The 24,487-nt window shown below is 31.3% G+C and overlaps 1 protein-coding gene across 13 annotated transcripts; it reads left to right on the top strand.

Annotated features, from left to right (window-relative positions):
* Positions 1-13,933: 13,933 nt before the first annotated feature.
* On the top strand, positions 13,934-24,214 carry LOC112715159 (folate transporter 1, chloroplastic-like). 13 transcript variants are annotated; one of them, XM_072204611.1, is made up of 11 exons: positions 13,934-14,151; positions 15,093-15,353; positions 15,465-15,541; positions 18,624-18,700; positions 19,033-19,126; positions 19,495-19,587; positions 20,467-20,870; positions 21,248-21,293; positions 22,143-22,256; positions 23,551-23,683; positions 23,794-24,214. In XM_072204611.1, exons 2-7 carry the CDS (start codon positions 15,230-15,232, stop codon positions 20,470-20,472), a joined length of 471 nt encoding a protein of 156 aa, XP_072060712.1. In that variant the 5' UTR covers positions 13,934-14,151; positions 15,093-15,229; the 3' UTR covers positions 20,473-20,870; positions 21,248-21,293; positions 22,143-22,256; positions 23,551-23,683; positions 23,794-24,214. The 13 variants fall into 13 exon arrangements, with proteins under 13 accessions (XP_072060712.1, XP_072060713.1, XP_072060707.1 ...); XM_072204612.1 differs by lacking the exon at positions 21,248-21,293 and having other exon boundaries at positions 20,475-20,870; positions 22,146-22,256; XM_072204606.1 differs by lacking the exon at positions 21,248-21,293 and having other exon boundaries at positions 22,146-22,256.
* Positions 24,215-24,487: the final 273 nt, after the last annotated feature.

Genomic DNA, 24,487 nt, shown 5'->3' with positions numbered 1-24,487 from the left:
AATGAGCATTATACTAATCTGAGCACTTTAAGATATCTCTGAGGCATTTGTCTAAAGCTTCATAACAATACTTACTTATCATTGGAGCTTTATCCCATGTGATTAATTTAGCCTTGGATATTAACCTTGCAATAGGACTTCCTGTTTAATACTACACAAAGAATCCTCATTTATGGTCAAAGAAATTTTAAACCTTGAATGTGCAGTTCTTCCATTAGGCAACAAAAGTGTAGCAATCCCACTCGAAACAACATTTAAAACTATACCTCTTTTAAACCTAATTGAGCATGATATAGTTGACCATAAGAATGTTTTTCCACAACCACCTTGATCGTATAAGAAGAAAGGTCCACTCATATTACCGCTAACAGCACCAATTATTTGATCGTATGCAAATTTCTGCTCATTAGTTAGCCTTTTTAAATATCCACTTAGTTCAATCGCAAGAGTATTAACGTCAAAATAATTGAAATAATTGACTATTACGACTTATATATATACACTAATTACAAACGATATGAATTTTTAATGGAAATACTTGATACTAATAGAAAAAAATTATATAAATAGAAATTATTTAATTTCGATTTCAATTCTATATAACAAAACAGTAGTTTTCAAAATTATGGAATCTTTTTTTTGACATATGTATTATGCCATACGTATAAATTATACGGGTTATTATATAAATTCATATATATACATAACAAAACAGTTTAATATTATATATTTTCTACATTAATTATATGTCAATATTTTAAAAAAAGAGATAAAAGAAAAAATATATAAATATGTATAATATTATTGCTATATATGAAACAGTTTTATATTGCTTTAATTATAGAGACTTATTATAATTATATAAAATTTAATTTGAAGAAATAATTTCTCTTGCCATAAATAATATACTAAAACTGTTAGTATATTATCTTTTTTATGGTTAATTGAATTTATCAATGATTTTTCCGTGTAAATCGTTATTACCCAGTTTTTAATAATTACTTAATATACAAAATTTGAAATTTGAAATTGTTATTAGTAATTCAATTAACTGGTTAACTGAGTAATAATTGTCAAATTATTAAGGTGCAAAATCATTGATTTACTCAATTGATTTTCATATATTATTTATATTTCAAGTAATAATTTGAAATTATATTATTTACCCAGTTAATAATACTATTATTAAAAATTATTTTTTACATTGATTTTTAAATCAATTATTAAATAATTATTTTTGTTAAGATAATTGTTTATAAATTATTTCAAATTATATTTTGTTAAGATATAATTATTTAGATTATTACTCATGACACGAGTATAATTTTATTTTATACCAATTAATCAATTATAATTATATGACACGAGTGTAATTTTAATTTTATCTATGGATTATTTTTCGTAATAATATACAACATATTATTTACCGTGATAATTTGATTTGATTGATTTCTAATTATTTACGTACATAAATGATTAAAATATATAACATAAATATCGTAATTATTATAATTCTATGATATAATTATAATTAACATATTTTATCATAATTAAATATTGATTTGATATAATTATAATGAAAATACTTTTCCAAAATAATATAATCTACTATTATTCATCCACTAATTATTTGGTAATAAACCTTAATATGATTTTTTACATCTCCACTATAAGAAATAACTACTTAGATATACCAAATAATATGTAACATATTACTACTTGTATAAGTTAAGGCACAAAGACAGGATTTAATTAAGGTGATTAAAATTTTCACTAAACAGAATATGACCTCAATCGAATAAAAAAGAGTACTCGATTTTGCATTAATTAGCTAGTCGAAGAAATAACATACTCATTCATTATTCATGTTTCATTATATTTTTTAAATAATATATAGAAAACATATATCTTGTGTATAAAAATGTGACTATTAATAATTTTATTAATAAACTTTTTTTTAAACTATTACTAATTTCAATTTTAATGGAAAATCTGAGGAAATAATTTCGCTTGCCATAAATAATATACTAAAACTGTTAGTATATTATCTTCTATATGGTTAATTGAATTTATCAATGATTTTTTCGTGTAAATCGTTATTACCCAGTTTTTAATAACTACTTAATATACAAAATTTGAAATTGAAAATTGTTATTACTAATTCAATTAACTGGTTAATTGAGTAATAATTGTCAAATTATTAAGGTGCAAAATCATTGATTTACTCAATAGATTTTCATATATTATTTATATTTCAAGTAATACTTTGAAATTATATTATTTATACAGTTAATAATACTATTATTAATAATTATTTTTTGCATTGATTTTTAAATCAATTATTAAATAATTATTTTTGTTAAGATAATTGTTTATAAATTATTTCAAATTATATTTTGTTAAGATATAATTATTTAGATTATTACTCATGGCACGGGTATAATTTCATTTTATACCAATTAATCAATTATAATTATATGACACAGGTGTAATTTTTATTTTATCCACCAATTATTGGCAAATAAATTTTATTTCAATTATAAATAAAATCTGTTTTTATTGGCAAATAAATTGTCTTTAGGTCAACGATTTAATATATGTGTAGGTTCATTTTTTGTCAAATATAATGAAAATACAAATAAAAAAATAAAGGATAAAAATAAACTTAATAATATCTGACACTACTTTATTTTATTAAATTATTTAAAAATAGCACATCCACAAAAAATAATCGTAATATATAAATTGAGACAATAATTTAAAATTCTATAATTATAATTTAATCAAATACTAATAGTAAAACCGAATTACCTAAACAATATTGAACCTATTCTAGTCCTTAGTCACGTATAGTATAGAATCATTCTTGTAACGACAACCAATTGAAATAACATCGTAAGTTTCAATATTTAGAATTCGTGCAAAATCAGACCATCCTCTTGTTAGATAAGCTTCATCATCCGCTATCCATGCAATGCGGCAAGGTATAGAATTACCACACCGAGAAATCAAACTAACTCTTATTCCCCTCAATGGCATTGCATGCATGTAAAAAAAAGCTGGTAATTTCTGAAAAAAAATCAAAATATGTTAAAAATTATTCTAATAATAAACGGCTTAAACTAAGAAAATTTAAATATATTACCAATCATTGAAATTGCATATCTGAATTTGTCATGAATTTAGCAAAACTGAACGCTTATATCCTTAGGTAAAGTAGAGACTATTGCCTCTTATTTGAACGCTTACATCCATGTAGTTAGAACCCGAATCAGTGAAGACAACTCGATGAGGTATTTCATGGATGTGATGCATTGTAAATAATTATGGCAAAAGACAATCGAACTGGAACATTAGACGATAAGAATAACTCAGAGTAACAACAAATAAAAAATTATCAAAATAATAATATAATAGAATGAGCATATAAAAAAATATTATAAAAAATTATAAATTGTACCTTAAAAGGATCAACTTCAATAAAAAACGAAGAATACATTCTTATTCTATGAAGTAGTAAAAAAAACACTAAATATAAAATTATGAATTGACTCTCAAATTTAGATTCATGTACCACAAGAAAACACTATATATAGACTTTAGTAAAACAAAAATAAATATGTAAATTATCTATTATTAAGGTAATTTTTTAATAATACATTAAATTTTGATTTGATAAAATTATAATGAAGATATGTTTCTAAATTAGTATAATTATATATTATTCATTAAATATTAATTATAATATAATTAATATTAAAGATATTTTTTATAAAATAATTTAGAAAAATTATTTGATATACGTGAATCGAGTAACAAAGATTTATTATTATTATTATTACTATTATTGATATTATTATTATCATTAAAATTATTAAAAGTATTTTTAATTGATAATTGATAAGTAGTTTAATAGTGCATTAAATATTGATTTGATATAATTATAATGAAGATATGTTACCAAATTAGTATTATTATATATTATTCATTTAGTATTAATTATAATATAATTACAATAAAATAATTTAGAATAGAAAAAAAATTATTCGTTTTGGAGGGAAAACGGAAGCATGAGAGATCGACGCGTCACCTTTAGTAGTTGGGAGAAAACCCAGTTTTAGTATATTAAGTAGATAATTTTTTTAATTTTAATTGTGTGTCATTAATTTGATAAAAAAAATTAATTATCTTTTTAAGATATAAGGATTATTATATCTATCAATTTTATAAAAATAGATTCTAATCAAGAATTTTTTGGCACATGAATTATAATTATATGTTTTCTTTAAGATCTCAAAAGACATCATTAAGATTTAATTCTTTTTGAGATTTAAGTATTTTTTTTGTTGTTACATAAGGAAATTGATAACAATTTAAATTATTATACCATTTATTATAAAGATTTGGTTTTAGAATAAATTGATTGAACATTATGCTGCCAAAGTAGCCTCTTTTGTAAAAATTGATTTATTCAAAACATTAGGAATATGGTGTTATATAATTCATGCGAATATTGGTCAGCCCAAAGGAAGGTCTATATTTAGCCGAATTAAATACACATATTGATGGTAAATAAATATTTGGGTAACTAATGAAGAATAAAGTAATGTTTATTATTTATGCGAACAATAATCGGCCCAAAGGAAGTTTATTGTTTGACCAAATAATAAGTATTGCACACTTTTGTTTATTTTTTATTAATTATGCGGTCAATAATCGGTCCAAAGGAAGGTTATTGTTTGGCCAATTAATAGAAAATATATGCGGTAATAAATAGGTTGCAAAGTTTAAGTTTCCATGTACGCATTAAGTCGGTCCAAAGAAAGGCTTAATGTGTGACAGAAATTTTGACAATGTTTGATTACTGCAATGAGAGTATCACTTACAGTTAATTTTTCTATCCAAAGATTGAAAATTAATGTTGTTCTAGATATCTCAATATGGATTTTTTCCCATTATTTTAACTAATGTTTACTGCATGTTCTTTTTGTTCTAATCCAGAAACTATGGCTTCAGCTACCAATGTTTCTGCACAAATTAGTAGTATTCCTATGCTGAATGGTTCAAACTTTAAAGTTTGGAAAGATACCGTGGAGATTGTCCTCGGTTGTATGGATCTAGATATAGCTCTTCGAGAGGAGAAACCCACTTCCACTTCGGAAAATCTCAATGAGGTTAAAATAGAGAAGTGGGAGAGATCCAATCGAATGAGCATTATGATCATGAAACGCTCAATTCCTGAGGCGTTTCGGGGCTCAATTACTGAGGATAAAGATGCCAAACAGTTCCTAAAGGATGTTGAAAAATTCTTTACTAAGAATGAAAAGGTGGAGGCAAGTAGTCTTTTGAGCAAACTTGTCTCCATGAGGTATAAAGGTACAGGGAACATAAGGGAGTACATTATGGAAATATCTCATTTTTTGCTTCAAAATTGAAAGCACTAAAGTTAGAGTTGTCTGAAGATTTACTCGTGCATTTCATTTTGATTTCCCTTCCTGCACATTTTGGGTAATTGAAAGTGGGTTATAACACTCTGAAGGACACTTGGTTCTTAAATGAGCTTATATCTCACTGTGTGCAAGAAGAAGAGAGGCTACAGTAAGATAAGACTGAAAGTGCTCACATGGCTTCATCTTTTCAGTATAAAAGAAAGCGTGATACTACTGCGGATGTGCCTTCTCAGCAGAAAAAGACTAAGAAACAGGATCAAGTTTCAACCTGTTTCTTCTGTAAGAAGGTGGGACACATGAAGAAGGATTGTACCAAATATGCCACTTGGTGAGTAAAGAATGGTATAATTCTTACTTTCGTTTGTTTTGAGACTAGTTCAAGTTATGCACCTGTTGATACTTGGTGGGTAGATTCTGCTGCTACTACTCATGTAAGTGTTACTATGCAGGATTGCCTGTGGAGCCGACCGCCAAGTGATGCTGAAAGATACATCTATGTGGTAGACGGCAATATAGTTGCAGTCGAAGCTATAGGAACCTTTAGATTATGTTCCACGAGTGGATTTTACTTGGATTTATTAGAGACATTTTATGTGCCGTCATTTAAGATGGAATTTGGTTTCTGTTTCTCGTTTGGACAAATCATGTTATTTTTTGTTCGTTCGGAGACAATAAAGTTAGTCTCTTTTATAATTCGAATAATATTTGCTCTGGTCATTTGGTGGATAATCTATATAGGCTTGACTTAAATTCCTATAATAATGAAATACTGCAAACATGTACAAAACAAAAACTAAATGAGAATTTGACATCATTATGGCACAAACGCCTAGGTCACATCTCTAAACAGAGAATTCAGAGGCTTGTGTCAGATGAAATTCTTGGACCCCTAAATTTGGCAGACTTTGAAATCTGCATTGGGTGCATAAAGGGAAAAAAAAAGACAAACGAAAAGAAATTAGGTGCCGAGAGAGTTAAAAATGTCTTAGAACTGATACATACCGATATATGTGGCACATTCCCTACTGTCTCTTGGAATGGACAACGGTACTTTATTACGTTCATAGATGATTACTCTCATTATGGGTATCTATATTTAATTCATGAAAAGTCTCAAGTCTTGGATGCTTTCAAGTCTTTCAAAGCTGAAGTTGAACTTCAACTTGGAAAGAAAATTAAAGCTGTCAAATTTGATCGTGGTGGTGAATACTATGGAAGATATGACGGTTCAAGTGAGCAACGTCCCGAGCCTTTTGCTCTTTTCCTAGAGGAGTGTGGTATTGTTCCGCAATACACCATGCCAGGTAAACCTAGCATGAATGGTGTTGTAGAGCGAAGGAACCGAACTCTTAAGGACATGGTGAGAAGTATGATTAGTCATTCTTCCTTGCCTGAATCACTCTGGGGAGAAGTCTTAAAGACCGCAGTATACATCCTTATTAGGGTGTCAAGTAAAGCAATTAACAAAACCCCTATGAAATTTGGACTGGGAAAAGACCCAGTATAAAGCATTTGCATATTTGGGGATGTCCAACTGAGGCGCAGCCTTATAGGCCGCATGAAAGAAAATTGGACTCAAGGACAATTAGTTGCTACTTTGTTGGTTATGCTGAGCGTTCACAGGGGTACAAGTTTTACAATCCTGCATTAATGTCTATTTTTTTGAAAAGGGAAATGCGAGATTTCTTGAGGATGTTGAGTTTGGGAGGAAGGAAATGTTAGGAATGTTGCTTTTGATGAGGATTCTGTAACTGACAATGATCAGGTCTTTGTACCTATTATTGTTCAAGACACAGTTATAGTACAAGAGCACAATGAGAATCCTACTGTAGATCCAGTTACAGTACAAGAGAACAATGAGAATATCATTATTGCTCAAGATACTGCTACAGCACAGAAAAATAATGAGAATCCTCCTCAATCCCAATCCATACAACAAGCTCAACAACCTCAAGAAGTGTCATTAAGGAGATCCAATAGAGAAAAGAGAAAATCCATCTATGATCTCAAACAAGCTTCCTGTTAATGGTATCACGAGTTTCATCAAGTTATTACCTCATATGGTTTTGAGGAAAATATTATAGATAAATGTGTATACCGCAAGTTCAGTGGGAGTAAATACATCTTTTTGGTCTTACATGTTGATGACGTTTTACTTGCCAGTAACGATATAGGCTTGTTACATGAAACTAAGAAATTTCTATCGAACAAATTCGAAATGAAAGATTTTGGTGATGTCTCTTTTGTATTAGGAATCGAGATACTAAGAGATCGCTCTCAAGGTATTCTTGGATGATCACAAAAGAACTATATCGAAAAAATTTTAAGTAGACATGGCATAGAAAGATGTAGACCAATGGACACACCCGTAACTAAAGGAGACAAGTCCAGTCTCAAGCAATGCCCTAAAAATGATCTTGAGAGGACAACAATGCATGATAAACCTTATGCATCAGCACTAGGGAGCTTAATGTATGCTCAAGTCTGCACAAGTCCCGATATATCATTTATAGTGGGAGTGTTGGGTAAATACTTGAGCAATCCAGGCATGGATCATTGGATAGCTATTAAACGCGTAATGCGTTATCTAAAGAGAACAAAGGATTACATGCTTGCTTATCGGAGATCAGAAAATTTTGGAGATCATTAGGTACTCTGATTCCGATTTCACGGCATATGGTTGCGAAACTTTGTCATTGAGCTTCATATAGTAGATGACATTGAAAGGTCATTAAGGATATTTTGTGACAATAAGTCAGCAGTATTATACTCCAACAACAATAAGAGCTTGACAAAATTGAAGCATACAGACATCAAGTTCTTAGTTGTCAAGGAGAAAGTTTAAGAAAAACAGATTTTCATAGGACATATAAGAACAGAGTATATGCTAGCAGACTCAATAACCAAGGAATTGACCCCTAAAGTCTTTCATGAGCACACTGCTCGGATGGGTGTCAATATTTGTGATGTCTTGGTTTAGTGGGAGTTTATTTTACGCTATATGTCCTATGACAGATATTGAGTTATTTTCTGCAGAACTAAGTTGATGGTTTATTTCATGTTATGTGAAATGTTCATTTTGCAATATTTGTATTGTGTTTTATCTCAATAAAGTTGGACCAGCTGGAAATAGACATGCATGAGATCACTTGGCATGTAATTTCCATATTACTCATCCAAATTTGATCTATGTCGTTAAGTATATTAGGATGGTGATTGGTGTGGTTTAGTCACGGCATTTAATGTGATAAAAGCTGCGGTATTTCCATATCTAATGTATGAGACGGACCAGATTGTTAAAGTAATGAGAGAAATAGCATTCAGATGCGCGCATAAAGTTTATAAGATGTGATTATGTCAAGAAAGAATATATGTATAGCCAAAGTGGGAGATTGTTAGGAAATTATTTAATTTCTTAACTTATTTGTGGGCAATACATATATCAATTATAATCACAAATGATGCTATTTCAAATTAAATGACTTATATAATGATGATCTCATTTATTGTTATAAATGCTAATTGAATAAGTCATTATTACTTTTGATTTGGAATTAAATGAGAATAAAACCGGATATTATCTTTTGTTCTTTAGATAATTATCTTTTTGGATTTTAGATATATTATCTTTTGGTCTTTAGATACTGTTTTATTTGGGTTTTAGGGCTTAATGGGTGTCATGCTCAAATATAAATAGACCTTCAGGGTTTCGGTCCCCAATATACCAAAGCCGCCTTTGTTGCTCTTTTCCCATCAAAAGAGTTACAGTTCAGCCGCCTAGGAATACAAAAGGTTTTGGTTGAGGAAGATCGAAAGAACCACATGATCCAAATTCTTCCAATCATAATTCATGTTTATGAATTCAGGTACGCTTCCGCACTATAATATTTTTGGTGATTCAATATGGATGATCTGAGTTATGTAAATTAATTTATTCCAACACTATTTACTTATTGTTTCCTATTGTATTGTTGTTTTAATTTCGACCCTCTGTTTGGGTCTTGGTGAGTTCCTGAACTATATTAAAAAAAGAAAAGAAAAATATAGATAGATAATAAAAAAATTAAATAATATAAATAATTAATATATCAGATATTTATTTTATTAAATGTGTTAATAATTATTCTAATATTAAAATTTAGGTAGATAATTTAAAAATATAATATATTTTTATTTTATTGGTACTTATTCATATTGTTCAAGAAAATAACATAACCCTAAAAAAAACTTAAGCTAGTAACTATTTTTACACTATATAGAGTGAATTTCTTTCGTAGGATACAATTATTACTAGTATTAAAATTTATAAGTGTCTTAAATTAGATGTTTAGTTTCTCGTAAAAATATAATGTAAAATATGTTTTTTGAATTTAAATATTTTTTCTTCTAGTTTTGTGCAAAAAATTTAAAAATTTTAGTTTAATTCTTTATTATTAATTAATTTCGCTAAACAATAATATATGTTGACATGTCAATTGCTGATACAATACATGCCAATATCAATAATTAGCTTGCATGTCGCAGGATAGAACAATTTCAAGGAATATCTTTTGTATCACTTTTGATTTTTGTAGTAATTAAATTAATTTGAAATTAATATTTAATATAATTTTTAAAATGATATTAGTATCAATAAAAAATTATATTATTTAAAAAAACTAATAAAATACTGTCATCTGTATAGTCATTAAATTTATTAAATGAATATTATAATTTTATTTAATATGATTAAATTGAAATGAAATTAAGATTGGAGTAACAAATCACACATTAAGTCTCAAATTAATTTTTATAATTACGATTCCACAAATACTTATGTATTATTTGGTGAAACTTAAAATAGAATTAAACTAAAATCAAACATTAAAGATATTCTTAATATTTAAAGATAATAAATTATCTTCTTTTTTTTTTTGGGTGGAACGAAGGATCAAGGATCAAAAGCAAGGAAAAAATAAAATAAAAAATAGAAATTAGTCTCCTCTCAATCTAAAAGTGCAGCCTCTTCATTAGATTTTAATGTCAAATAGAAAAAATTTGTATAGATGGGTTGCAGGATACGTCCCTCCCTAGTAAGATGGATGGCTAGCCAAAAATCTTACTCCATCACAAGGTGCTAAAAGTTGTTTGCACATGCTATTTGAAGGCTTTTTACAATATCCCAAAGTTTCGCATGTAAGATTGAATAACTCTCCAAATTACAAGAGAATCCAATCATATATCTTCTAAGATGATTTTAAAAAATTTCACCACAAGCAGCATTATTAGAATAGGATAAAAGGAAACCATCAACATTTAACTTGGTATTATATCCTTCAAGGAAGAGTTCACTAAATCAACCGAGCTTCCTTCCCAAAAAATCTGCAGGAAAGAATATTATTTTTTATAACATTTAGAATTTCAGTATTGCAAGCTTTAGCAGACTCAAAAGCTCAAACTATACGTATCGACACAGTCTAAAATAATGGTTTACACAATTTCATGATGCATATTTGTTATATAAGTTGTGTTTTGCATACGGGAGCGACACTGTAAGAAAATGTTTAACCGATGACTATTCAGTTATCCTTTTATGGTAGTTTTGAATCAACAAGACACAACATTTAGTAGTGGTTACATAACCATAAAAAATCAAAATAAAATTCTACATTCAAATTATAACCCTAACTAAGTTCAACCAAGTATTTTAAATTTATGCGCGCAAGTTTTACTGTCATCGCTTCTTCTTCATCGTTATCTTTCTCTTTCGTTATCGTCATCACCAACAATACCAACATTTTGCTAACATCTTTATTGGTTCTGATTTTCTCTGGTGCCATCATTAAATAATTTCAGTTTATTTCTTAGTTTAATTAAAGTTCATTTGGATCCAGAAATGATTTCGATGTGTTTTTGTTAATGATTGAGTCTTTTTTACTACTTGTTTAAATCTGAACTAATTTTAGTTCATTTGTGAATTAATTGAAGTTCACTTGATGCTGCTAATAAGTATTGACCAAATTTTTTATTCTTTAAGTAATTTTGGTTCATGTCTTAGTTTAATTGAGGTTCATTTGGATCCAAAAATGAATTCGATATGTTTTTATTGATAATTGAGTCTTTTTTACTGCTTGTTCAAATATGAACTAATTTCGATTCATTTGAGTGTTAATTAAGATTCACTTGATGTTGTTGATAAGTGTTAACCAAATTTTTTATTTCTCAAATAATTTCAGTTCATTTCTTAGTTTAATTGAGATTCATTTGGATCAAAGAATAAATTTGATGTGTTTTTGTTGATGATTGAGTCATTTTGACTGCTTGTTCAAATTTGAACTAATTTCGATTCATTTATGTGTTAATTGAGATTCATTTTATACTACTGATAAGTATTGACCAAATTTCTTAGCAAAGAAGAATGAAATTATTCATTATCACTTTATTCAATTGCATTAGATTCTATTCAATTTGTCTTGAAAGTTATCCTAACCTTTGGGACAAATTGTTCATCGACAACACACTTAGACTGCAAATGAACTGAATTATTATTATAATAACACCATTGTATAATAACAAATGAACCAAAAATTGTGCATTCTATAAACACAGAAACTCATATAATTTCGGTGTATTTTTGAGTTAATTATGTTGCAATTACTATGTAATTTCAGGGCATTTGATCTTATTGTCCTACACAATTCAAAACTATTTTTCTTCGTCCTCCTCCTCCTCGTCTTCTTCTTCTTCTTCATCTTTGTTTTTTCATCTTCTCCTTCTTAATTTATTTTCTCAAAATTCTTCTTGATATATTCTTTTAAGAGGAATAAAACCAAAAAAAAGAGAAAAACAAATATCAACAAAAAAAGAATAAATGACTACAATAACATAAAAAGAGAAGGAGAAGAAGAAACAAAAACAAAACGCAGCAATAATATCACTAATAGAAGAAGAAAAAAAAACACACAAAAAATAAACACAAACTAAATCGCAATTTCGTTTACGATAATGAAACGTGTGTAAACACGCTACGTATAATAAAAATAATTGCTAAAAATGTTTGTATAAATTTTTTTTTTTAACCATTGTCATAACCGTCTCAAGATATTTAATAGTGGGTTTTGTGTTAATTTTTAATGTACTAGAAAAGATTATTTTTGTAACCATTTTTGCAATTATTTTTCTGATTTTTTCCAGTAAAAAACGAGGCATTGAAAAAACAAGCGAAATTCATCTATACTTTTACAGTAATTTTGAACCGTTACAAATTTTTATTTGTTAAAAATTATTTCCACTGGACATTGATCTTTTTGTCATTTTAAAAGAGATTAATTTATTTTAGAATATATTATTTAAAGTTTAATTATCTTATAATAATATTTTTAAAATTTTTTTCTTTACACTCATTAAATATTACTTAATCAATAAAAAACTCTTAAATAAAAATAATTTTCATAAAAACCTAAAAATAAAATTTATATATAATTATTTTGGTGTAAAATTAATAATTAAAATTTATTAAATAATAATTTAATTAAATTTATTAAATTAATTAATAATATTAAAAAAAGTATTTTGTCTAAAATTCTTTGGACTAACACGTGATATTTAGTATGGCCAATTTTATAGTGTCTATGAATTTTTTCTTAAATATTATCTAACTTACTTTTTGTAATAAATTTTGATTTTTTAAAAATTATTTATTTTTATATCTTTTAAATAAAATAATTATTTTTAACTCTTTTTAGTAAATAAGTACCATATCAACCAAGCATTCACCATTTAGTATTTATTCTAAGGGCTTGTTTGGGTGAGCTTTTAAGAAAAGATCTTTTTTCGAGTTATCTTTTTTTAAAAGATCTTATAGAAAAGTAAAAGTAATTTTATGTTTGGATATCTCATGTAAAAAGGTCTTTTTATCTATCAATTATATTTGGGTATAACAATATAAAAGTACTTTTTTGTTTATTTATTACATGAAAAACATCTTTTTTTTTTAAGGAAAAAAGATCTTTTAAAAAAAGATGTAAATTACAGCTTCTCAAAAAAGATCTTTTTTTGATTTTACTAGTGCTTTTACTTTTACTACTAGAAATTTGCCAAACACGTTAAAAAATAAAAAAAGATCTTTTTTCAGTGTTTGGCAAATTTCTAGTAGTAAAAGTAAAAGCACTAGTAAAATCAAAAAAAGATCTTTTTTGAGAAACTGTAATTTACATCTTTTTTTAAAAGATCTTTTTTCCTTAAAAAAAAAATGTTTTTCATGTAATAAATAAACAAAAAAGTATTTTTATATTGTTATACCCAAACATAATTGATAAATAAAAAGACCTTTTTACATGAGATATCCAAACATAAAATTACTTTTACTTCTCTATAAGATCTTTTAAAAAAAGATAACTCGAAAAAAGATCTTTTCTTAGAAGCTCACCCAAACAAGCCCAATGGCACCCAAACATGCACTAAGTCTAAAATAAAATTAAACAATCCCGTGAATATTACTACTTACTACTTACTGGTGGAATGAACACAAGAACTCATCCTTCCCCATTACTGGTGTGCCGCAGCTGCCGGAACACACTGCGTTGCCAGGGATTCGCCGCCTCCTTGCCTGCTATCCTTGCTGCTTCGCCACTCTTAGCCGAGCTGTCTGCCTCGCCGACATATCCCTCAGCGGCCGTGCAAGGCCGTCGCAAGAGCCCTCAGCTTCACAGCCACCATCCAGGTACGCCCTGCCTCGTTGCTTCTCTCTCTCTCTCTCTCATGTCTTAGTTCCGTTATCTGATCTAGGTATGAGTTTGATTGAGGATTTGAGTTTTGTTGACTGCGGATACTTGCCATTCTTGTAGATTTTTGTATGCGATGAAGTTGAATGCTTTGAGCTCTTAGCATATGTAGTCATGAACTGAGCACAATATAATTTTCGTGATAAATTAAACACTATACTTTTCTGTGATGGCCTTAATGAACTTTCTCTTTCACTGTAGTCCTGGTATATTGACATAATGGCAGAGAAGAATTTTGTATATTGAACAATTGTTGCCAATTGTAGAATTGTTAGTACTTGCTCTGTTTCTTAATAGATGTGATCATATATAAAGCTCTAACTTTGTTTTCGCTGTGGCATTTTGCTAACAGTTTTGGCTTTATAGGCTACTATATTATCTTCGATCACACTTATTTTATCTGCTATGTTTGTGCTTTTCGTTGAATAAAAACCTGTGTCATGGAAGCTTCAGATCATATAGTTTGCTTTTGTTGCTAACTCTCCCCTTTATTCAATAATGTGATATTAAATAATTGCAAAATGCATCAGTTACTTTAATAGTGTAGTTCTAAGAATATCCAACTTCAGGTCTGTTTTCTTCACATGTATAATTATTAATAATTTATCCATATTTGTTGACTGCCATTTTGTAAACTGTTTAGATCTGGATTTTATCATTGAAACAGGGCGTGTTTCATGAATTGTGGTTTGATGGGTCTGAAGAATAGATTTTATTCTTTAAACTTTCTTTTTTTCCTTTGTCTTCAAAATCGGAACTTAGTCAACTTACAGATATTACTTTGGAGATGAAGTTGAATGTGTGGATTTGATTTGATTGGAAGAGTTGTTTTCAAAAGATAATGATTCAAAATTTCAATAGATTCTCTTCTCCTTTGAAGGCCAAACCATTCGACGAAAGAGAAAACAAAAGCTGTGCCTTAATACACTGTCACTGAGGAAGCCCCTCAGATAAACCCATCGCGTCTCCTTTTAGTTCAATGACATTCAACCCAGAGTGAGACATAACTTACCAAACATGTCAGCCACTGCACCCGAGGCCTGTCAATGGCACTGGGAGAATGCTGCTGCCGGTGGCACAGCTGGGTTTGCCACTGTCGCTGTCATGCATCCTCTCGATGTTGTCCGCACTAGGTTCCAAGGTCTTTGTTTTTCTTTTTTTGCATTTTTTAATTTTCTTTTTGCTCAAATAAATGGATATTTAATATTTGTCTTGTGTTCAGCTTTTTATGGGATTATTATTTGATTTGCAGTTAATGATGGCAGAGTCTCTCATGTTCCCAATTATAAGAATACTGTTCGTGCAATTTTCACCATTGCTCGATCTGAGGTTTGTTTGTTTACTCATTCCACCCAATGCTAGCCATTTTTATCAATCAAGGATACAATTTTCGACATTTACTTTACTTCATAATATTTCATTATTTTCTGCAATGCAATATTTAGAGTGTCCCTAATAATTAGTTTTTCTAGGACCACGGCTATAGATTGTTTCAATATAGCATTTAAGACATATTGGTATTTGAAGAATTCTGCTTGTTAGGAGTTTCATGTTTTAAGAAAGGAATTCACCGTAGATTGTGCAACTGGGCTTGTGTAAATTATTGACAACTTTACCTATATATGGTTAAGACATATAGCTAACTCCACCTATGTTACACTTGTAGTACATAGCCGGTCCCAAACTCGGATAAAGGAGGAGAGTTGTGTTAAGTCTTCGGCAACCAACATAAAAATATAGCCGAACCCCCATGACATGAATCAAAGACATTATTGCGCTAAAGCTAGGTCGTTGCCCGGAAACAACGCGCCGTATGGCTCGAGTACGGTGTCAAAGCAAGAGCCGCTGCATCGGTGCCCGGATGTAGTGTTAAATGAGCAAGGGTTCTCGCGTTTTCTTGAACGGACGATGGTAAATAAGCTAGTTCACAAAGTAAAAGGTAAAGGTCGAAGCGACAAAAGGTTGATATTTGGGACATAGAACATAGGCACTCTAACAGGAAAGTCCATGGAGGTGGTGGACACCATGACAAGGAGAAAGATTAACATTATGTGCCTAAAAGAAACGAAATGGGTTGGTGAAAAGGTTAGGGAGTTGGATACTTTTGGTTTCAAACTTTGGTATACAGGAAATGTGAAGAATAGGAATGGGGTTGGAATAATTGTGGATAAGCAGTGGAAGAAGGACGTAGTGAATATCAAGAGGATGAGAGATCGGATCATCTCTATCAAACTTGTGGTGGAGGGAGGTGATTTCCATGTGATACGAGGGATTTGGATCAGGTTAAGTGCATAAGGATAAGGATGGAGAGGTGTTGACTCAAGAGGAGAAGATTAATGAAAGGTGAAAGAGCTACTTCTACGAGTTATTTAATGAGGGACAGAAGACTCTTCCGAGCCTTGGTCGATTATGCACAAGGGAAGAAGATCAAAACTTTGACTACTATCGAAGGATTCGAGACTTCGAGGTAAAAGAGGCTCTAAAGCAGAAGAAAAATGGCAGGGCAGTAGGACCTGATAATATCCCGATTGAGGTTTGGAAGGGTCTTGGAGAAAAAGGCATCAACTGGTTAACTAAACTTTTTAATGAGATTTTAAAGTCAAAGAAGACGTCTGATGAGTGGAGAAAGAGCACCCTGGTACCTATCTACAAGAATAAGGGGGATATACAAAGTTGCGGAAACTATAGAGGGATTAAGCTTATGAGTCATACTATGAAGTTATGGGAAAGGGTGATAGAACAGAGGTTGAGAAAAGAGACATAAGTAACAGAGAACTAATTTGGATTTATGCCAGGCAGATCTACCACTGAAGCGATATACCTATTAAGAAGGATGATGGAGAGGTATCGTAGTAATAAAAGGGATCTACATATGGTGTTTATTGATTTGGAAAAAGCGTATGATAGGATACCAATAGAGGTCTTATGGAAGATTTTAGAAAAGAGGAGAGTAAGAATCGTATATATTCGGGCAATTAAAGACATGTATGATGGGGCCAAAACTAGTGTGAAGACTCAATGTGGTGTGACAGAGAAATTCTCTATTGGTATAGGATTGCACCAGGGATCATCCTTAAGTCCATACCTTTTCACATTAGTCTTGGAAGTACTTACAGAGTATATCCAAGAGCCGTAGCAAGACGTATGGTTTGCGCATTCTAATAAGAAGTTGGAGTTATGGAGAGAAGCTTTACAAGTGTATGGTCTGCGCATAAGCCGTAGCAAGACGGAATATATGGAATATAAGTTCAGTCTGAGAAGGGAAAACCCCAATATAGAGGTGAAGATTGAAGAAAACATCCTACGAAAAGTTAAAAGTTTTAAGTATCTTGGGTGCATCATACAGGATAATAAAGAGATTGAACATGATGTAAATCATAGGATCCAAGCAGGTTGGTCAAAATGGCGGAGTGCATCTGGTTTTATATGCGACAAAAAAGTGTCTCTAAAACTTAAAGGTAAATTCTATCGCACCGTTATAAGACCGGCTATGCTGTATGGTACGGAGTGTTGGGCGGCTAAAGGGGAGCACGAACAAGCTGAGTGTGGCAGAGATGAAGATGTTGAGATGGATGAGTGGTCATACGCGATTGGATAAAATAAAGAATGAAGATATAAGGGAGAGAGTTGGAGTAGCACACATTGTGGAAAAGATGGTTAAATCGCGTCTCAGGTGGTTTGGACATTTGAGAAGAAGACCGATAGAACATCCAGTCGAGAGGGTGGATGAGATGGAAGATGGACAAAGGGCGAAAGGCAGAGGAAGACCTAAGAAGATCATCCATGAAGTGGTCAAACGAGATCTACATGTAAACGATCTTTCTGTAGACATGATACATGACAGAGCACAATGGCGTCGTTTGATTCATGTAGCCGACCTCACTTAGTGGGACAAGGCTTTGTTGTTGTTGGTTAAGACATATAGCTGGTGGTTAGGATAAGTCTTGCAAATTTGAAGAAAATAGATAAAATCATTATAGGCTTGGTCTATGCTAGCATCTAGGAGAATCTGAAAAGATTAGTCCTAGAAACTGTGTTTTCTTTGGTGTGTCAGTCACACTTGTGAGATTATTAATGGAAACTTGGTGGTTTGTCATGTCATGTGCTAGTCGCACCCAGATTTTATTTTATTTTATTGTATTGTATTGTTTTGTTTTGCTTTCTATTTTTGATTTTTTTTCCTTGATTGGGTTATTTGTCCCTGTTGTTTGTTGATTAATGGTTGCTGATCCAAACACTCCTCATTTTTTCACCTTGTTCATAGTCTTACTTTTATTTTTATTAAGATGTATGCAGCTAAGATAACTGATGTATGGTTCAATACCCTTGGCTTTTACTTATAGTTCAGGAGTTGTCATTGAATATGTAAATAGCAGTTTGTTATATTTATATTCCCTGCTTTATCTTGCAGGGATTAAGAGGATTATATGCAGGTTTTCTTCCTGGGGTTATTGGGTCGACTATTTCATGGGGCCTATATTTCTTTTTGTGAGTTTCAATTCTGAACGTTAAATAATTAATTGTATTAAGTTAACTAGAATGATGTTATATGGTATGATACACTGTGGAGTTTGTATCCTTAATTTTATTCTTGTAGTAGGCATCCATAGATTCCAAATATGTAAAATGTGATCTTGATTTATTCAGTCTGAACTCTCAAAAGTCTCCCTCACGCACACATGCGCGAGTACGCGTGCGCATACATACACACATGCACACACCTAAAGAGGAATGGATTCTTTTGTGAATTTTCCATCCCCTAACTTCTTGATCAGCTATTAATATTTACATGTGACTAAGTTAAAATTTCTTAATTACAGTTATGATAAAGCCAAACAAAGATATGCTAGGAATAGGGAGGATACACTGAGCCCAGGTCTTCATCTTGCCTCAGCTGCTGAAGCAGGAGGTTTGGTGAGTGTTCACAATTCCATTATCATGAATGGATTGCCACATGCGTGCGCTCTCATGTGTATGCACAGTTTTGTATATTCTTGGTTAGGGCTTTGCATAATTTCCATGTTCAATTCAAAATTTTTTCTTACATCGGTCCCAAGGAGTGGCGAAAGGTGGTAAGTAAAGTGTATTAGAGATTTGCCAATGAACTTTATTATGATAAGAGTGTGAGAATGGATTAATGGGACTATATTTAAGTTTACAGCCTTGTTATCTTTATGAAAATTTTTAATATATTGTTAAGCTTTTATAGTTGAATGATTACTGATTAGGATTCCAAAGCCTGCTAAATTTACTATCATTTGATTTCCATTGTCTTCTGTCAGGTGTGCTTGTGCACAAATCCTGTTTGGCTGGTAAAACAAGATTGCAGCTTCAGACTCCTCTTCATCAAACACGACCATACTATGGGATTTTTGGTCTCATCTCCATCTTAATTTAACTTCATTCTCAACTGTTCACTTTAAAGATTTTTTTTTTCTTCTCAAAATATTCATGTCATTAGAATACATTTCTTGAAGTTATAAATTTAGCTGAATTATTATTTTAACACACAGGACTTTCTTAATTGTAGTAATCTTCTGCCCACTTCAGTTTACAGTTACTACCTGTGTCAACTTTTAAGTGGCTTTTACAGCTTTGGTCTTCTAGACAAGAGTCGAGAAATTGTTAAATTCTCTTGAGTATAGAGTGAAAATGGTTTGCTTTGGTTAAATTATCCTGTCTCTTCTCATTAATTTATTATTACTTTATTAAGTTGATGTAATACTTTATACTTATGAAGTTAAACATTGCAAAAGATAATTAATGCTTTGTATGTATTTATAAATTATAAATAATTTTTGAAAAAAATAATTTTGCAAAATCAAACTTAAAAGCAGATAGATGGAGTACTATCAAAAGTTGCATAATGGCTCTCTTTCACCACCTGTTTAGACGATAATATTTGATTCAGTATTTATCTTTATCATCCAAAAATGTTGTAGCAATTCGCAAGTCACTACTATTAATCATCAATGTTTGGTCCTTAATTTGCTAAGTAATGTATGGCATAACTATTCATTGTATTTGTTTCACAGCGTTTTGTTCTATGATGTTTATTTTTAGTTTTTAAAATTAGGAAGAAAAAGGAAACTTGTTTTCAACTTTACTTGTATATATTTTAAGGGAATCACTTTGTTTCAGCATGGGAATGATCAATTAGAATGTAATAGTCAGGGTTTGGGTATTTTACTTATTGTGGTTGTATTAACTTTGCTAACCTGTCATACAATTTTTGTTTCTTGTCTGAAAATAAGGAATGAAGATATAAGGGAGAGAGTTGGAGTAGCACCCATTGTGGAAAAGATGGTTGAATCGCGTCTCAGGTGGTTTGGACATGTGAGAAGAAGACCGATAGAACATCCAGTCAGGAGGGTGGATGAGATGGAAGATGGACAAAGGGCGAAAGGCAGAGGAAGACCTAAGAAGACCATCCATGAGGTGGTCAAACGAGATCTACATGTAAACGGTCTCTCTGTAGACATGATACATGACAGAGCACAATGGCGTCGTTTGATTCATGTAGCCGACCCCACTTAGTGGGATAAGGCTTTGTTGTTGTTGTTGTTGTTGTCTGAAAATATCAGATGCATTTAGGACCATAATGAGGGAAGAAGGTTTTAGAGCACTCTACAGAGGAATTGTTCCTGGTCTATTTCTGGTATGTTGATGTTTGTTATTTTCCAACTCTGTCTTGGCTCTTGTAAATTTAATTATTGATTGTTGATTGATTTTCCCCATCTAGTGGGATAAGGCTTAGTTATTATTGTTGTTGATACTTGTGAAATTGTGTCTGAAAAAAGATAACGGTGTTATTCACCCAATGTAACATATGATAAAGATCTCTCTTTTCGATTGATCCAGTCTGTGACGAGCATTGGCTCTGTAGCAGGTAGCCACTATGAACTTCAGAATTTGCCAATTAAAGCCATAGACTATCCAAAACTTTACAAATAGATCCTGTCCTCCCTTTTCTGTTTACTGCTATATTGCTAACGTAATGCGTTTGACATCTTATTGTCATCCGAGCAATGGCAGGTGACATAAGATTTGGTCATATGACTGAGGTTCACGTTTATTCCAGGTTAGGGAAAAAATTTTCTAACATTTTTCCCTATATGTTTATTATTTTTTCTTTATATCGTGTAAAATACTAAAGTCATATCATCATGAACCATGATATTTGTCATTCTCAAACTTCTTGTTAGAGATAGAAACCCATTCATAAACTTCCACCTAGAAATTTAAACATTTAGGAGAGTTGAATTGTGACGTAGCATGAGAACCATTGAACAAGAGCTTAAGAATTTGATCCTTGTCCTGCTCATTCTTATAAGAAAACAAAGAAGTTGAACTTCAAGAGGACCTTTCATCAGAGCTTACTTGCTCTTCCATTGAGGCTCAGATACATTACACTATTGTCATCCTTGTTCCATGTTCCTAACAATGGTGGCATTGAACCTGCAAGGACTTCAGTGCTCGTATTAGGCATGTGTCTCAGGAGGTACTAGGTTAGAAAGTGTAGCTGATAAGTGTTATGTGTAATCTCTTCCTAACCTGAGTATTTAGTTATTTTAGAGTTATATTGGATCCATGAGTGAGATGAGTGGGGAATGGTTAGTGCTCCAGTATCTAGGAGTTATGCTAATCAGAGCTTGTGCATAACTACCTGTATAAGATAGGATCAAATAATGGGCCAAGTCTTTCAGAGATGATTTACTATTGGGCCGGTAGTCCATAACACCAGTTATGATAAATTTTCTGAAATGTTTAAGCCGAGTTGCTTTTCAATATACTATTCTTATTATGAGGGTTCTGTTTTCTCGTGTGTGGAAGGAGCAACCTAGAACTCATGACTATGCTAATTATTAATACATGCAACTTTTTGTCTTTGTAAGATTTATAGAAGGCTCAATTGTTTCTTGTCCTTCAGCAGGTCTCTCATGGGACTGTTCAGTTCACAGCATATGAGGAGCTTCGTAAAGTTATTGTAGACATAAAGCACAGGGGAAGTAAAAGGCATCGTCAAAACCCGGATGATCTGTTGGTAAGTAAATAATGGTTGGATTAGAATTACAGAGCATTGGACCATTTACATTTATTAACCCATTGTTTGATCATTGAAATTGAATTGATTGTCACTTATATAGGTCTGAGTTCTTGTTCCTATGTCACTGCTCAACTCGAGATCAAGTGACATTCCAAGAGTGATGAGTGATGACTAGGTTGTATCATGTGCACAGATAATATCGACCTGAGTGTTTAATATGTGGTATTAGATATGATAGGATAAGTAAACACTACGCTAGATGTTAAGATATTATTCATTGTCTGTTGTATTCAGTATGTTGTTTCAACTTATCTACAATGACTGTTATACATCATATTGTTGCAGTCTGGTGTATTAAATAAATATTTTTAAAATGTTTAATGCAAAAGAACTTGTTACAGTCCTCAATTTATTGTGTTCCAGTGCTTTGAAATGGGTGTTAGACATTTTAATGTTCAATATCAACTATGGACACAGCTTGGGTTAAGTTTATTAATTTTTCTTTTCTTTGGTATTCTGCTTATGGTGTATGTGTGAGATATATGTATTTAGCATAGAAGATTGGCATATTTTGTGTGCTTTATCTTCTGGGATTTAGCCTCTTGTATAGTTTTTTCCTTTTTTTTTTTTGTGAGGATATTTCTGCTATTTACCTGGGAAGCATGACACGGGGAGAACCTTCAGAAGGAAAAGAATTAGGAAGTCCCTACTGTTGTAACAGAATTGTCACCTGGCAAGCCTAGTGGGGAGGGTTTGAGATTCAATGCTAATTCTTTTATGGGTGTGAGAGGACAGAAGGGATATAAGGGAGTGAGTGGGAATGAGGGAAATCATGGACGGCCTTTTGAATAGAATCAAGCTTTAAGGAGAGACGGCAAGACTCTTGAAATTCTCTGGCGATATCATCTTTCTCTATGAATTCTATCAAAACCCCGAGCTTACTTTATTTCCCCCTTTTTCTCTCACTGTTACATTCTTGTCTCTCTGGTGCCAGTTGTTATTATGGTTTCCTGCCCTTTTGTACTTTTTCATTCTTTTCTAATTAACATATTTCCTTTTTTCTATTGCTCTGCCTACATTACCCACGTTGGATTCGGCCCTTCTCTCGACCCTTTGTTAATGCAGAATGTTTGTGCATGGGGTTGTCATTTTTATTTAAGCCTGGTATTTAATACGTTGTTTAGCTTCTGACTATATGAAACAACAGCGGTCTGGACCTCAAAAACAACAAGTGGTTAGATCACCATCTCCGGTTTCTCCATTACTACAACCCTTCCCTTGTAAATTGCAGAGTCTTTACTACCCGGTGTGACCATGGATGGCGCGAACAATGGTGAACCACAAAATCAGAAGCGTGATGAACTTACAGAGTCACTCAATGATCTCTTTAGCAGCAATAGCACAATGATCAAATCGGACTTCAGGTAAAAACCCTTGTTTCAAACAATTCCAATGAATTACAAATCGTGTAAACTATCTGAGGATACAACATTATTTGGAATATCAAGTTTGACAATGGTTTTATGTGAGTTAGGGGACTAATAATCAACTTGAGTTATTAGAGAAGATGAATGTGAGGGTTGCGGAAGAATACAAAGGTTACGGCGACTTAGCTTCAGGGTTGAGGGTTTTTGTGGAGCAGTTGAAATGCAAGAGTGGTAGCTTCAACGAATATGTTGAGCAGATTGATGCCATAGAGAAGCAAGTAACTGAATTTGAAGTTGTGGTCTCTATGCTTGACAAATATGTGTGTCTGTTGGAATCAAGAGTGCAGTCTGTGTACCAAACTAGGCTTCATCCTCCTTCTAATAATTAGATAATATAAATATGTATAGATTTGATTTGGTAACTTGCTTACACAGTGATTTTGAGTGTTTTATCTTGTGTTAACCAGTTAAATACCGGTGCTAGTATATTTTCCATGAAGTAATTTTATTACAAATTAATTACTTTCATCTTGGCTTTCTTCCTGAGAGACATGTTTTATGCAGGTTATAATCATTGCTTTGTCCTCAAAATTAAATTTAGCAAGTGTCATTGATAAACAGCAAGAAGATAAAACGACCAGAGTTTAAATTTAACTCAAAGGAATAATTACACAACCAAACAAATAAGTTATCAAAACATATGAATTTGATTAGTTGTAAAATTATTTATAGTATTAGTGTATTAAAATTAAACTCATTGAAATGCTTAAATATTTATATGTAAAATTCAAATTATATTTC

This window comes from Arachis hypogaea, chromosome 10 (genome assembly GCF_003086295.3).
Source record: "Arachis hypogaea cultivar Tifrunner chromosome 10, arahy.Tifrunner.gnm2.J5K5, whole genome shotgun sequence".
Taxonomy (NCBI): domain Eukaryota; kingdom Viridiplantae; phylum Streptophyta; class Magnoliopsida; order Fabales; family Fabaceae; genus Arachis; species Arachis hypogaea.
This window is presented reverse-complemented; position numbering and strand designations above follow the sequence as displayed.